The sequence below is a fragment of the Salvelinus alpinus genome, chromosome 5 (assembly GCF_045679555.1).
Source record: "Salvelinus alpinus chromosome 5, SLU_Salpinus.1, whole genome shotgun sequence".
Classification (NCBI taxonomy): Eukaryota; Metazoa; Chordata; class Actinopteri; order Salmoniformes; family Salmonidae; genus Salvelinus; species Salvelinus alpinus.
Genome location: NC_092090.1, coordinates 22,761,290 through 22,776,284, shown reverse-complemented (window position 1 = coordinate 22,776,284; position 14,995 = coordinate 22,761,290). Strand labels below are relative to the sequence as shown.

The 14,995-nt window shown below is 46.2% G+C and overlaps 1 protein-coding gene across 1 annotated transcript; it reads right to left on the bottom strand.

Annotated features, from left to right (window-relative positions):
- Positions 1-230: 230 nt before the first annotated feature.
- cyp19a1a (cytochrome P450, family 19, subfamily A, polypeptide 1a) lies at positions 231-7,955 on the bottom strand. The gene is made up of 10 exons (XM_071401018.1): positions 7,551-7,955; positions 6,537-6,596; positions 6,351-6,441; positions 5,539-5,693; positions 5,085-5,264; positions 4,686-4,800; positions 2,240-2,351; positions 1,689-1,851; positions 1,036-1,277; positions 231-911 (listed from the first exon to the last, which is right to left on the bottom strand). The coding sequence occupies exons 1-10, from the start codon at positions 7,750-7,752 to the stop codon at positions 663-665; spliced, it is 1,569 nt and encodes a 522-aa protein (XP_071257119.1). The 5' UTR covers positions 7,753-7,955; the 3' UTR covers positions 231-662.
- Between the last annotated feature and the right edge of the window lie 7,040 nt (positions 7,956-14,995).

Genomic DNA, 14,995 nt, shown 5'->3' with positions numbered 1-14,995 from the left:
AGATAAGGGGTTAAATGAGCGCGCCTAAAGATTGGTAATGATGAACAATAATACAAGGCTGTAAATGTCTCATGAGCTTAGTTCAACTGTCTAAAATCATAACCCAAATTATAGCTTCATTGTTTAAACTGTATAGCTTCAACGTATGTTTAAAATATCATGTTGATCTCATGGACAGTCAGTTATAACATCCATGGGTCCAAGGACATCTAATGAATAAACTGAACAGATTGAATATAACAATATATGCCATTTATTTTCACTTCAGTGTCATTTAGTTTCAAAAGTGTGAATGTACAGTTTAGATTCTATAATTACAATGGTGTGTGAATCAACAAGCTTTTCTTATTACAGATACCATTGGTTACAAAGACATGTGCTCGTGGAACATAACCTATTATCATAGAAAACGTCACAAAATAACTTGTAGTACAAAATAACGAACATACAAATATGAATAAAATACTGACATATTACATATATGGGAAGTAAGTATTAATTTAAGATTAGCCCTAAAATGCAATCTTTGTCCCAAATACCACCCCATTGCCTACATAGTGCACTACTTTTGACCAGAGCCCTGTGAGCCCTGGTGAAAAGTATTGCACTACAGAGGGAATAGGTTGTCATTTGGGATGCAATACCAGTGTCTGAGCCCTGCTCTAAGACTGCTTCCTGGCTTGGTGTCGTGGGAGGAACTTCATGGTGTGAGGCTCCCCCTCCTCCTCCACGGGCTGCTGTGATAGGTTGTTTGTCTGTGGGAGGCAGTCTAGGGTCAGGCCCTCATGAGGACACACAGAGTACCGTGACAACAGCGTAACCAGGATGGATTTCATCATCACCATGGCGATGTGCTTGCCAACGCAGGATCGAGGACCGGACCCGAAAGGCTGGAAGAAACGATTAGGTATCTGAGAGTGCAAGAGAGAGAGAGAGCGACAGAGAGAAATAAATAAATTAATACATTCGTCAAATTCTTTACACCTCAGGGTGCAGATGAATTTCTCCCTGTGATAGTCTTGATTATTCTCTTACATTTTTCTCAAAGTTGTCCAGACTGAACTCATTGGGCTTGAGGAAGAACTCTGATCTGTGCATGCGGCCCATGTTCAGAATGATGTTTGTCCCCTTCGGCACCCGGTAGCCACTGATGACATCATCAGACAGTGCCCGGCGCATGGTAAAGTCCACCACGGGATGGAGCCTTAAGGACTCATTGATGAAGCTCTCCAGGACCCTTAGGTTCTGCAGGTCAGAGTTGTGGAGCTCCCTATCACCTACATTGAGAGAGGAGGGAGATGGTCTTCAAACTGCCACATATTCAGTATAGCTACATGAACCCCTAAAATATCAAATGAGAGGGTTTAGTTCAATTGGAAAGTACTGTAGTTGTCTGGGTTTGATGGGTCCTGACCTATAACTAGTAAAAAGAGAAAAGCTGCAGCAGGAGGTTCCTCACCTATAACAGTGTATATCTCTTCTAGAAGCTGTAGCTCTATGTTAACAGATTGTGAAGGTCTGACCTATTATACATTTGAGTCATTTAACAGACACTCTTATCCAGAACGACTTACAGGAGCAATTAGGATTAAATACCTTGCTCAAAGACACAAAGACAGAATTTAACAGTGTTTATCTCTTCTAAAAGCTGTAGCTCTATGTTAACAGATTGTGAAGTGGGGACTCACCTATAGCAGTGTCTATCTCTTCTAGGAGCTGTAGTTCTACGTCAGGGTTCTGCTTGAGCAGCAGCAGCATGAAGAACAGACTGATGGACAGAGTGTCTGGAGCTGCTATCACCATCTCCAATACACACTGCCTCACATTCTCAGCTGACAGCTCCCCGTGGCTCTGAAACACACAATCACACGTCAGATTAGTTGACTCACGTTGGCTACTCAGGCTATGTTATTGTTATACATGCTTTAACATAAGAAAGTGGAAACAACCGGCAGAATAGATTATAATATTGTGCAGAGGACATGGGCTGGGGTCAGCCCCAGTGTTAGGATCAATTCCATTTCAATTCAGTCAATTCAGGAAGTTAACTGAAATTCTAAAGTTCCATAAATGTATATTGACTTAATTGAAAGGAAATTGACCCCACCCTTGGTTAAGCCTGGGTTTGGGCCCTGCCTAGATCTTTGTCTCAGTGGGCTAAGGCAGTTTTTAAGTTGTGCAGACGACCTGTGCTTGGGTTAGTGTTGGGGATAGGGTAACGGCAAGGTCAGGGACTGACCTGTGCAAAGATGAGGTCTGCAGTGAAGTTGATGTGGTCCAGTTTGTCAGCTTCCTGTAGACCTCTTCTCTTCTGGTCGACCAGACTCTCTATAGCATCCTGCAGCTCCTGACTACAACACAACAACAGAGTTATAAATTAACACTAATACTTTAAACTTTAATGTATTGCTGTATATATTTAAATAAAACATTATTTGGTCGAATTTTATATGTATATTGTGTATTTGTCATGTGTGAAATGTGCTGTTAAGTGTTCATTGTTGTAACGAAGATGCTGGGAGTGGAGGAGCAGGTGCAGATGGTGAGTAATAAAACAATGGAAAAAAAACAATACAAAACAGGAGTAGGGTCTTGACATGAAACACATAATCAATACTGCCTGGGGAATGAACCTAAGGGAGTGACAGATATAAGGGAGGAATCGTTGAAGTGATGGAGTCCAGGTCTCATAATGAGGCGACGTGGAGCGCCGGAGAGGGGCAGAGGGAGTAGACGTGGAGCGCCGGAGAGGGGCAGAGGGAGTAGACGTGGAGCGCCGGAGAGGGGCAGAGGGAGTAGACGTGGAGCGCCGGAGAGGGGCAGAGGGAGTAGACGTGGAACGCCGGAGAGGTGCAGAGGGAGTAGACGTGGAGCCCCGGAGAGGGGCAGAGGGAGTAGACGTGGAGCGCCGGAGAGGGGCAGAGGGAGTAGACGTGGAACGCCGGAGAGGGGCAGAGGGAGTAGACGTGGAACGCCGGAGAGGGGCAGAGGGAGTAGACGTGGAGCGCCGGAGAGGGGCAGAGGGAGTAGACGTGGAGCGCCGGAGAGGGGCAGAGGGAGTAGACGTGGAGCGCCGGAGAGGGGCAGAGGGAGTAGACGTGGAGCGCCGGAGAGGGGCAGAGGGAGTAGACGTGGAGCGCCGGAGAGGGGCAGAGGGAGTAGACGTGGAGCACCGGAGAGGGGCAGAGGGAGTAGACGTGGAGCGCCAGAGAGGGGCAGAGGGAGTAGACGTGGAGCGCCGGAGAGGGGCAGAGGGAGTAGACGTGGAGCGCCAGAGAGGGGCAGAGGGAGTAGACGTGGATCGCCGGAGAGGGGCAGAGGGAGTAGACGTGGAACGCCGGAGAGGGGCAGAGGGAGTAGACGTGGAGCGCCGGAGAGGGGCAGAGGGAGTAGACGTGGAGCGCCGGAGAGGGGCAGAGGGAGTAGACGTGGAGCGCCAGAGAGGGGCAGAGGGAGTAGACGTGGAGCGCCGGAGAGGGGCAGAGGGAGTAGACGTGGAGCGCCAGAGAGGGGCAGAGGGAGTAGACGTGGAGCGCCGGAGAGGGGCAGAGGGAGTAGACGTGGAGCGCCGGAGAGGGGCAGAGGGAGTAGACGTGGAACACCGGAGAGGGGCAGAGGGAGTAGACGTGGAGCGCCGGAGAGGGGCAGAGGGAGTAGACGTGGAGCGCCGGAGAGGGGCAGAGGGAGTAGACGTGGAGCGCCGGAGAGGGGCAGAGGGAGTAGACGTGGAGCGCCGGAGAGGGGCAGAGGGAGTAGACGTGGAGCGCCGGAGAGGGGCAGAGGGAGTAGACGTGGAGCACCGGAGAGGGGCAGAGGGAGTAGACGTGGAGCACCAGAGAGGGGCAGAGGGAGTAGACGTGGAGCGCCAGAGAGGGGCAGAGTTATTCTATTCTAGGTCTTTATTTGTATAGTCCAGATAGATGCTCTACAGCTGGTCATACCTTCAACAAACAATTCTGTTGATAAGAAACTGCTTGCTTAGTTTACGGTTAGGGTTAGGTTTAGAAAAAGGCTTAGATTAGGGTTAGGGTTAAGTTTAGGGTTAGGATAAGGGTTAATAAGGTTAAGGTTAGGACTAGGGTTAAGTTTAGGGTTAGGATAAGGGTTAAGGTTAGGACTAAGGTTAATTTTAGGGCTAGGATAAGGGTTGAGGTTAGGACTAGGGTTAAGTTTAGGGTTAGGATAAGGGTTAAGGTTAGGACTAAGGTTAATTTTAGGGCTAGGATAAGGGTTGAGGTTAGGACTAGGGTTAAGTTTAGGGTTAGGATAAGGGTTAAGGTTAGGACTAAGGTTAATTTTAGGGCTAGGATAAGGGTTGAGGTTAGGACTAGGGTTAGGTTTAGGTTTAGGGTTAGGATAAGGGTTAAGGTTAGGACTAAGGTTAATTTTAGGGCTAGGATAAGGGTTGAGGTTAGGACTAGGGTTCGGGTTAGTAGATAGTTAGTTGACACGTTACTGATAGTCTCTACCTGGAACCAAAAAGGGTTCTTCAAAGGGTTCTCGTATGGGGACAGCTTTCAGAACCCTTTTCGGTTCTAGATCACACATTTTTTTCTAAGTGTAGAGCATCTACAGATGGACTATCCAAGTGTTACCCTATTCTATATATAATCCTTAAACTGTTAATATTAGATGTTCTGGATGCCTTGGTAATGATGCTAACTGTTTGTAACTGTGTGACTTACGCTGCTCTCCTGTGTTTCTGCTGGATCCAGTCCAACTTGAAGTAGATATCTGGTTTGATCAGCACCGTCTGCCACGTGTCAAAGTACTTCTGAATCTTCTGCAGCAGCTCCTTCTCTAATAATATCAAATCAAATGTTATCAAGTGGAATAACGTCCCACTAGAAAAGGAAAGTAATGTTGAGTTCTTACATAACTGATGTTCAGAGATACTGTTCAGGGTCTTGTGGCTTTATGGCTGTGAGTTACCAACTAGAGATGGAAAAACCTGATGACCTGAAGTCAAAATAAAGTTCCCTAAATGTATTTATAAATGTATATTATGTGCTTATAAAATACAAATGTATTATATTATATTGGGTAAAGTATTATTGAGTATAAAAGGCTGTGGTGTGGCTCACCGTTGAGAGGCACCCCTAGGAACAGTCTGTTAGAGATGTCCACTACTGTACACCGTAGTAGACTCAGGACGTCCACCTGTCCACCCATCAGTCCGTCCAGCCCCTGGAGAGCGTCCAGGTGTGTCTGGGTGGACGAGACACACACGTCTACTGTCCTCTGCAGCCCAGGCCCTGTCAGAGCTGGAACACACAGTGGAGATACAGCAGTTTATTACAGCATATTGGACGATATCCTGTGAAGATATTGCCAGTAACAGACTGGACAACGGACACCTTTGTTTTTCTCACTTCTCTATTAGTTTGTGTATATGAGAATAGTAATTCAATACAGTAACCTTCTCCTAATGGTTTACCATTTCATATCTAGAATCAGTTATTATGATCAATTAAGTAGCGGTATTGTAATGCCATGCTTATCTTTTTCAATTGATTAAGTCATTGTCTAATTGGTCACCTTTAGCGAAGTAGGTGCGGGTCTTCTTCCATAGAGCCATGTTGCTGTTGAAGATGATGCCTCTCTCATCCATGCCAAGACAGCTCAGACCCTGTTTACTGCCGAACCGAGAGGTGTAACGCCCCTGTCTCAGAACATGATGCACTGCAGAGGAACTGGACAGAGAGGGTGGGTACACTGGTATTCACTCTCCGAAGTCTACAAGTCTATGTAAATAAGTCTAAATGTGTATTATAACATATGTCATCTAGGCTACAAGTAATCTACAAGTGCTTTTGTAAAATGAAATTCAAACATCTTAATTTAGATATTTCAATTGATTATTGATTGATTGACTGACTGACTGTCTGCCTGACTGCTACTGACATCCTGACTGACTGACTGCCTGACTGCCTGCTACTGACTGCCTGATTGACTGCCTGACTGACTGCCTGACTGACTGCCTGATTGACTGCCTGCTACTGACTGCCTGATTGACTGCCTGCTACTGACTGCCTGATTGACTGCCTAACTGACTGCCTGATTAACTGCCTGACTGACTGCCTGATTGACTGCCTGCTACTGACTGCCTGATTGACTGCCTGACTGACTGCCTGATTGACTGCCTGCTACTGACTGCCTGATTGACTGCCTGACTGACTGCCTGATTGACTGCCTGACTGACTGCCTGATTGACTGCCTGACTGACTGCCTGATTGACTGCCTGCTACTGACTGCCTGATTGACTGCCTGACTGACTGCCTGATTGACTGCCTGACTGACTGCCTGATTGACTGCCTGACTGACTGCCTGATTGACTGCCTGGTACTGACCTGCTGAGTATGAGTGTCTCCTCTCCGTTGATCCAGACCCTGACGATGTCTCCATATTTACTGTTGTAATAGTTACTTGCTGTGCCAATACCTGTACATAGAACATGTATTTAATAAATTATTCCAATTTACTATTTGTTATTGTAGCAGATTATAATTTGTTGTATTTCATGTTGTAGTAGTTACCTGTCCATATAAACCTGAGGTATGAGAGGAGAGGACCGACACCCAGGCAGAAAAAAGGACCTGTCATAGCAGAGAGAGAGAGAGAGAGAGAGAGAGAGAGAGAGAGAGAGAGAGAGAGAGAGAGAGAGAGAGAGAGAGAGAGAGAGAGAGAGAGAGAGAGAGAGAGAGAGAGAGAGAGAGAGAGAGAGAGAGAGAAAGAGAGAGAGAGAGAGAGAGAGGAGAACAAGAGAGAGAGAGAGAGGAGAACAAGAGAGAGAGAGAGAGAGTGGTCACATAAAATAACTTAACATAGCAAGGCGTTGCATAGCATAACATGGCATAGAATAGCATAGCATAACACTACATAGCGTTACAAATCAATACAATACATAAGTTCACATAACATAGCATAACATCACAAATATGATATGTTATTAGTTTATAAAGGAGACAGCTGATGAAACCAGCCAATACAACAGTAGTAGCAGTAGTACATAGCATAGACAGCAGCCAATACTCTGTGGTCAGACTAGGGACAAGACTCAATCTGCGACGCATTGTAGAGCTCTGTCCACAATGCACCTTTCAAAGGCAATGTTCCTGCTTTCACAAAGAATCACACAGGCAGCTAAACACAACACCGATCTCATCCTGTAATGTACCAGCTTTAACACACAGAACAGCAAAGTTGGTGGATAAATGAAGATGTCCCACTCAGGCTGTGCCTCTCCCGTAGGCACCAATGCATTAGCAGCTGAGTCTGCTCATTGACTGTATATGAACCAGAAAAAAATGAGGGAGTGGGATGTCTCACTTCCTCTTCCGTCTCTGAGCATAGATGAAGATATCATATGGATTAAGATAAGATCCCTGCATAGACTTGGACCAACAGTCCTGCTCTGGATGCAACATGTTCAATTATAGAATCACTTTAGTCCAAAATAAGATAATGAACTGTAGCTGGACAAGTCACTGTTGTAATTCAGCTTGTTGTTATTATATAAGAATGATAACTAGCAGTCTATTGTGACTGACCTGGGACAGAGTTGTTGTCGGTGTGACGCCAGGCAGCCAGCAGCAGACAGAGGAGCAGGAGGAGGGACCCCGTTGCCAGGGAGACGCCCTCTGACCTGGTGGCTGTGGCGTTCCGTGACTCGGACACCAACAGGTCGGCTATGACGGTGTCCAAGCACACCGCCGCCATCACACGTCCACACACAGGCGACAACAGATCCATCACACACACATGGTAGACACACTGACGCAATGACACACACACACACACTCCACGACCAGCTACTGAACTGACGAAACACTGTTGCTTCCGAGGTGATGAAAATGGTCAATCTCTCAAACGGACGGACGCGATACACACACACTCTTAAACTGAAGCAACAAGCCAGACTCCCTGCTACCGGCTTCTCCTGATGGTCTGAGTTCTGGATCAACTCTCACTGGTTCTCTTATAGTCAGCCGTGCTGCTTACACGCCAGGTCAGGGTAAAGCAAAAGTCAAAACAAAAAGGGAGATTTTAAACAATTTCTGTGTAACCTTGTATCTTAGATCCCGCCATCTCATAAGGACCTTGAGTAGGTAGATGGTGGTCGGGTTTCATAGCATGAGCACATGTTGTGAGAGGAGTGTTCCACAGCCACTACATTAAAGACCCCTGACCTCTGTTAGTGCAGCTGGGGACTCACAACTCTCATTCCTCAAACATCAAGGAGAGGAGGAGAGGAGGGAGGTGAGAAAGGAGGAGAGGAGGGAGGAGAGGAGAGAGGAGAGGAGGGAGGAGAGGAGAGAGGAGAGGAGGGAGGAGATGAGGGAGGAGAGGAGGGAGGTGAGAAAGGAGGAGAGGAAGGCGGTGAGGAGGGAGAATGGAAGTGAGGAGGGAGGAGAGGAGAGAGGAGAGGAGGGAGGAGAGGAGGGGAGAGGAGAGAGGTAAGGTGAGGAGCAGAGGGGAGAGGAGAGGAGGGAGGAGAGAGGAGAGGAGGGAGGAGGGGAGAGGAGAGAGGTAGGGTGAGGAGCGGAGGGGAGGGGAGGGGAGGGAGGAGCGGAGGGGAGGGGAGGAGAGGAGGGAGGAGAGGAGGGAGGAGAGGAGGGAGAATGGAAGTGAGGAGGGAGGAGAGGAGAGAGGAGAGGAGGGAGGAGAGGAGGGGAGAGGAGAGAGGTAAGGTGAGGAGCAGAGGGGAGAGGAGGGAGGGAGGAGAGAGGAGAGGAGGGGAGGGGAGAGGAGAGAGGTAGGGTGAGGAGCGGAGGGGAGGGGAGGGGAGGGAGGAGCGGAGGGGAGGGAGCACCTGTGTTCTGTCTCAGAGAATCTGAACAGGGAAGTTCTGTATTATGACAGTGTTATCTCTACTTGCCTTCATGCAGTCCTCCATCACTGCAGTCTATCTCTCTCAGTCCCCCTCCTCAACATGATATTACATAGTTTTCTCTGTGATGTGTCACTGAAAGGCTAGACTTGTATCTGAGAGAGAGAGAGAGAGAAAAAGAGAGAGAGAGAGAGAGAGAGAGAGAGAGAGAGAGAGAGAGAGAGAGAGAGAGAGAGAGAGAGAGAGAGAGAGAGAGAGAGAGAGAGAGAGATGCACCTTGGTTGGAGTGCGGTAGTGAGTCTTTAACTGAGTATTCAGAAGTTGATCATGGTTAATTTCAAATCCCTGAGAAGCAACAGCAACAGCAGATAAGGCAAGAGATCTGAATCTGCCCAGGACTTTTTATGATGCTTTTGCTCTGCTTAAAAATATATAATAACTTCATCTTGGTGCACTTGATTGAGACTTACAGTTACACATTTTTTAAAGGATTCAGGCTAAATGGTGCACCTACACAAACCTGTATTTGTACTGTATATGTGCGTGTTCATGCGTGCTCCTTTGCATTTGTCTCTATGGACGTGCACACAATGATACTTACTAATGGAGAAGAACAAATATTGAGTTGAAGAAAGATAAACCAAGTCCGTCAGCTAATAGTGATTGGCAGTATGACCCTCTCGCCAGCAGTACCACTTCTGGCCAGTAGAAAGAGAAGCAGAGCTGTACTCTTAGGATGTCATTAAAGGGGAAATACTGGTCATCACTGCCAGACCATTGTGATGATTCATATGACATTATGACAATCATCAAATATGTTGTGGAGGTACAAACAAATAGTCCGAAATTCCAATTACCACCAAGGAGCCGAAACAGCCATGTGTTTGTGTGCATTTGTATGTGTATGTCTGTGAATGTGTATGCATTGGTGTGTGTTTGTTCTGGTCTATTGACCCGTATCTTTAGGCATCCTGCTCCTGTACGCAGGGCCCAATGTTTTCCCTGGTCAGGTCATGGGGTCAGGAGAAGAAACCCCTGGCCCAGGTCACTTATACTCATACTTCTTAACTGATCTAGAATCTTCTCATCCTTCTCAGTATAATCTACAACACAAAGTGCCTTTCTGTTCCCCCTGAGGCATCTGTGCCATTCTACCAGCAGTATAAAGGACTCTGGGAATTCACTCACCTCCCACTGGGCCTGGAGAATGTGCCTTGTTCAAAGAGTCCTCTGTCTGTGTTCTGCGTTCTGACGGAGAGACTGCCTTGATTCAAGTCAATTCCATTCAAGGGGCTTTACTGGCATGGGAAACATACGTTGACATTGTCAAAACAAGTGAAATAGACAATAAACAAATGTGAAGTCAACAATCAGAAATGAACAGTAAACATTACACTTACAAAAGTTTAGGAATAGAGACATTTAAAATGTCATATTACTGGCAATATACAGTGTTGTAACGATGTGCAAATAGTTAAAGTACAAACATAAAAAGAAATGAACATACATTTGGGTTGTATGTATTCTGATTGTTGACTTCACATTTGTTTATTGTCTATTTCACTTATTTTGGCAATGTAAACATATGTTTCCCATGCCAGTAAAGCCCCTTGAATTGAAATGTTCTCCACTGGTTGCCCTTTTCTTGTTCTTTTCTTGTCACAAATCTTGCTGCAGTCAGGTATCCTGCCACTGTGTTCTCTCTGTTTAAGGCCAAATAGCATTCTATTTTGCACAGTTTTTTGGTTAATTCTTTCCAATATGTCAGGAATTGTCTTTTTGCTTTCTCATGAGTTGGTTGGGTCTAATTGTGTTGCTGTCCTGGGGCTCTGTGGGGTCTGTTTGTGTTTGTGAACAGAGCTCCAGGACCAGCTTGCTGAGGGGACTCTTCTCCAGGTTCATCTCATGGCTTTGTTATGGAAGGTTTGGGAGTCACTTCCTTTCAGGTGGTTGTAGAATTGAACAGCTCTTTTCAGGATTTGGATGATAAGAGGGTATCGTCCTAATTTTGCTCTGCATGCATTATTTGGTGTTTTACGTTGTATACGGGGGATGATTTTGCAGAATTCAGTCTCAATTTGGTGTTTGTCCCATTTTGTGAATTCTTGATTGGTAAACAGACCCCAGACCACAGAACCAAAAAGGGCAATGGGTTATATAACTGATTCAATTATTATTTTTACCAGATCCTATTTGAGATGTCGAATTTTATGTTCCTTTTGATGGTGTGGAAGGCCCCTCTTGCCTTGACACCACTGACCATTTGATGGTTAAGACCATGGATTCTTTGGCATTTGATATTGGAGCAAGTATCTTTGTGTCTGTGTCTGTAGGTACATGCATGTGGCGCATATTTCTGTGTGTGTGTGTGTGTGTGTGTGTGTGTGTGTGTGTGTGTGTGTGTGTGTGTGTGTGTGTGTGTGTGTGTGTGTGTGTGTGTGTGTGTGTGTGTGTGTGTGTGTGTGTGTGTGTGTGTGTGTTTATCATCGTATCCCTGTCCCCCTTATATCAGCGTAAGCCTGTGTTTTTGTTCCCATTCGTGTTCCCACTCTAAAAACCAGTGACTGAAATTCTTGATCAAAATATATGAAAAATATGTTAACGTAACCTTTCTCTCTCGTCTTTGTCCTTAGAGAGTTGACTATCTCTGCTCAATCCAGTCTGTCCTTAGGGAGTTGACTATCTCTGCTCAATCCAGTCTGTCCTTAGGGAGTTGACTATCTCTGCTCAATCCAGTCTGTCCTTAGGGAGTTGACTATCTCTGCTCAATCCAGTCTGTCCTTAGGGAGTTGACTATCTCTGCTCAATCCAGTCTTTGTCATTAGGGAGTTGACTATCTCTGCTCAATCCAGTCTTTGTCCTTAGGGAGTTGACTATCTCTGCTCAATCCAGTATGTCCTTAGGGAGTTGACTATCTCTGCTCAATCCAGTCTTTGTCCTTAGGGAGTTGACTATCTCTGCTCAATCCAGTCGTTGTCCTTAGGGAGTTGACTATCTCTGCTCAAGCCAGTCTTTGTCCTTAGGGAGTTGACTATCTCTGGTCAAACCAGCCTTTGTCATTAGGGAGTTGACTATCTCTGGTCAATCCAGTCTTTGTCATTAGGGAGTTGACTATCTCTGGTCAATCCAGTCTTTGTCATTAGGGAGTTGGCTATCCCTGGTCAACCCAGTCTTTGTCATTAGGGAGTTGACTATCTCTGGTCAATCCAGTCTTTGTCATTAGGGAGTTGACTATCTCTGGTCAACCCAGTCTTTGTCTTTAGGGCGTTAACTATCTCTGGTCAATCCAGTCTTAATCCTTAGGCAGTTGACTATCTCTACATATTTTTGTCAGGGTATGTGAATTGAATAGGACTGGTCGGATGAAGACAAGAGATTATTCTGAGAACAGACCTGGCTTTGAAACAGGAAAATATAATTCCCATGCTCAGAGACTTGTATTTATTCTCCTGTGTTCCATAATAGAAATATCTACAACATGTAGACACGCTGAACTGCTAGATGTAAAGTCATATGTTGGGTTGGATGTGGCTTTTTACGTTAAATGAGAGCTGTATTCATTGGATACTTCTGTTGATTGTGTCCATTGACTACAGACCTCTGAACAGAGTCCCTGTTGCCCACCCCTAACCTTTCACTCATAACCTTTGAACCCTAACCTTTTACCGCGTCACTGACTGTCTGTTCTGGGGGTTTGCAGAAAATGCAGAAAAGGGGGATTTCTCCACCTTTGAGAGAGAAGGACAGAGAGAGAGAGAGAGAGAGAGAGAGAGAGAGAGAGAGAGAGAGAGAGAGAGAGAGAGAGAGAGAGAGAGAGAGAGAGAGAGAGAGAGAGAGAGAGAGAGAGAGAGAGAGAGAGAGAGAGAGAGAGAGAGAGAGAGTGAAAGAGAGAGAGAAAGAGAGAGAGAGCGAGAGAGAGAGCAAGAGAGCGAGAGAGCAAGAGAGAGAGAGAGAGAAAGAGAGAGAGAGAGAGAGAGAGAGAGAGTGAGAGAGAGAGACAGAGACTTCTGCAACGTCTGGAATGAGAGTCACTTTGCCCACTCACTCCTCTGCAGTTAGGTCACAATGTGATTTGTTCCCCAGTGTTCCCATTCTGTCCTGTTCATCAACTTTAACCCAGGGGTTGGGGGGGGGAGGAGATGAGGTATTTTGGACTATGCTGAAGGAAAGGCGACGAGGAAAAGAGCGTTCTGATGAAGCAAAGGAGGTAAGGAAAGGAGGGTTCTGATTAAGTAAAGGAGATTAAGAAAGAAGGGTTCTGGTGAAGGAAATGAGGTTAAGAAAGGAGGGTTCTGGTGAAGGAAAGGAGGTGAGGAAAGGAGGCAGGGAATGGAGGGTATTGAAGGCTATTAGGACACAGCAGGTCAATAGACAGCTGGTCGTTATGAACATACTGCCAAGCCAGCTGGGAAGACATCTGCACTGGTAGAGTAGGAGGAGGAGAGGAAAGGAACTTTCTCACAGCCACTACTTGACCTTTTAACGGTATCAGCATCCCGTTGCTGTTCTATCAGTATAGACTAGAGCTCAATAGAGCAAGTGGCTGTTGGTTAAAGGAGGGTGTGAGCGGTGAAGTCTCTCTGGATGCGTACCAAATAGCACCCTATTCACTCCTTAGCACAATATGGGCCCTGGTCAAAAGTAGTGCACTACAGTGCATTCGGAAAGTATTCATACCCCTCGACTTTTTCCACAATTTGTTACGTTACAGCCTTATTCTAAAATGGATCATCATTAAGCTCGAGGCCCTGGGTCTGAACCCCGCCCTGTGCAATTGGGTCCTGGACTTCCTGACGGGCTGCCCACTGGTGGTGAAGGTAGGAAACTGCATCTCCACTTCGCTGATCCTCAACACTGGGGCCCCACATTCTTATTCTTATTATTATTACTTGTTAGATATTGCTGCACTGTCGGAACTAGAAGCACAAGCATTTCGCTACACTCGCATTAACATCCGGCAAACACGTGTGTGTGACCAATAACATTTGATTTGATTTGATTTTGGATTATATTAATTCATTTCCTCATCAACCCACACACAATACCCCATAATGACAAAGTGAATATAGTTTTTATAAGTTTTTGCATAAAACATAGAAATACCTTATTTACATAACTATTCAGACCCTTTGCTATGAGACTCGAAACTGAGCTCAGGTGCATCCTGTTTCCATTAATCATCCTTGAGATGTTTCTACAACTTCATTGAAGTCCACCTGTGGTAAATTCAATTGATTGGACATGATTTGGAAAGGCACACATCTGTCTATATAAGGTCTCACAGTTGACAGCGTATGTCAGAGCAAAAACCAAGCCATGAGGTCAAAGGAATTGTCCGTGAAGCTCTGAGACAGGATTGTGTAGAGGCACAGATCTGGGGAACGGGAACCAAAAAATGTCTGCAGGATTGAAGGTCCCAAAGAACACAGTGGCCTCCATCATTCTTAAATGGAAGAAGTTTGAAACCACCAAGACTCTTCCAAGAGCTGGCCACCTGGCCAAACTGATCAATCTGGGGAGAAGGGCCTCGGATGGTCACTCTGACAGAGCTCCAGAGTTCCTCTGTGGAGATGGGAGAACCTTCCAGAACAACTCTTTCTGCAGCACTCCACCAATCAGGCCTTTATGGTAGAGTGGCCAGACGGACGCCACTCCTCAGTAAAAGGCACATGACAGCCCGCTTGGAGTTTGCCAAAAGCACCTTAAGGACTCTCAGACCATGAAAAACAAGATTCTCTGGTCTGATGAAATCAAGATTGAACTATTTGGTCAGAATGCCAAGCATCACATCTGGAGTAAACCTTGCATCATCCCTACGGTGAAGCATGATGGTGGCAGCATCTTGCTGTGTGGATGTTTTTCAGCGGCAGGGACTGGGAGACTAGTCAGGACCGAGGGAAAGATGAACGGACCAAAGTGCAGAGAGATCCTTGATGAAAACCTACTCCAGAGACCTCAGGACCTCAGTCTGAGGCGAAGGTTCACCTTCCAACAGGACAGCGACCCTAAGCAGGCAAGACAATGCAGGAGTGGCTTCGGGACAAGTCTCTGAATGTCCTTGAGTGGTCCAGCCAGAGACCGGACGTGAACCCGATCGAACATCTCTGGAGAGACCTGAACAGCAACGCTCCCCATCCAACCTGACAGAGTTGAGAGGATCTGCAG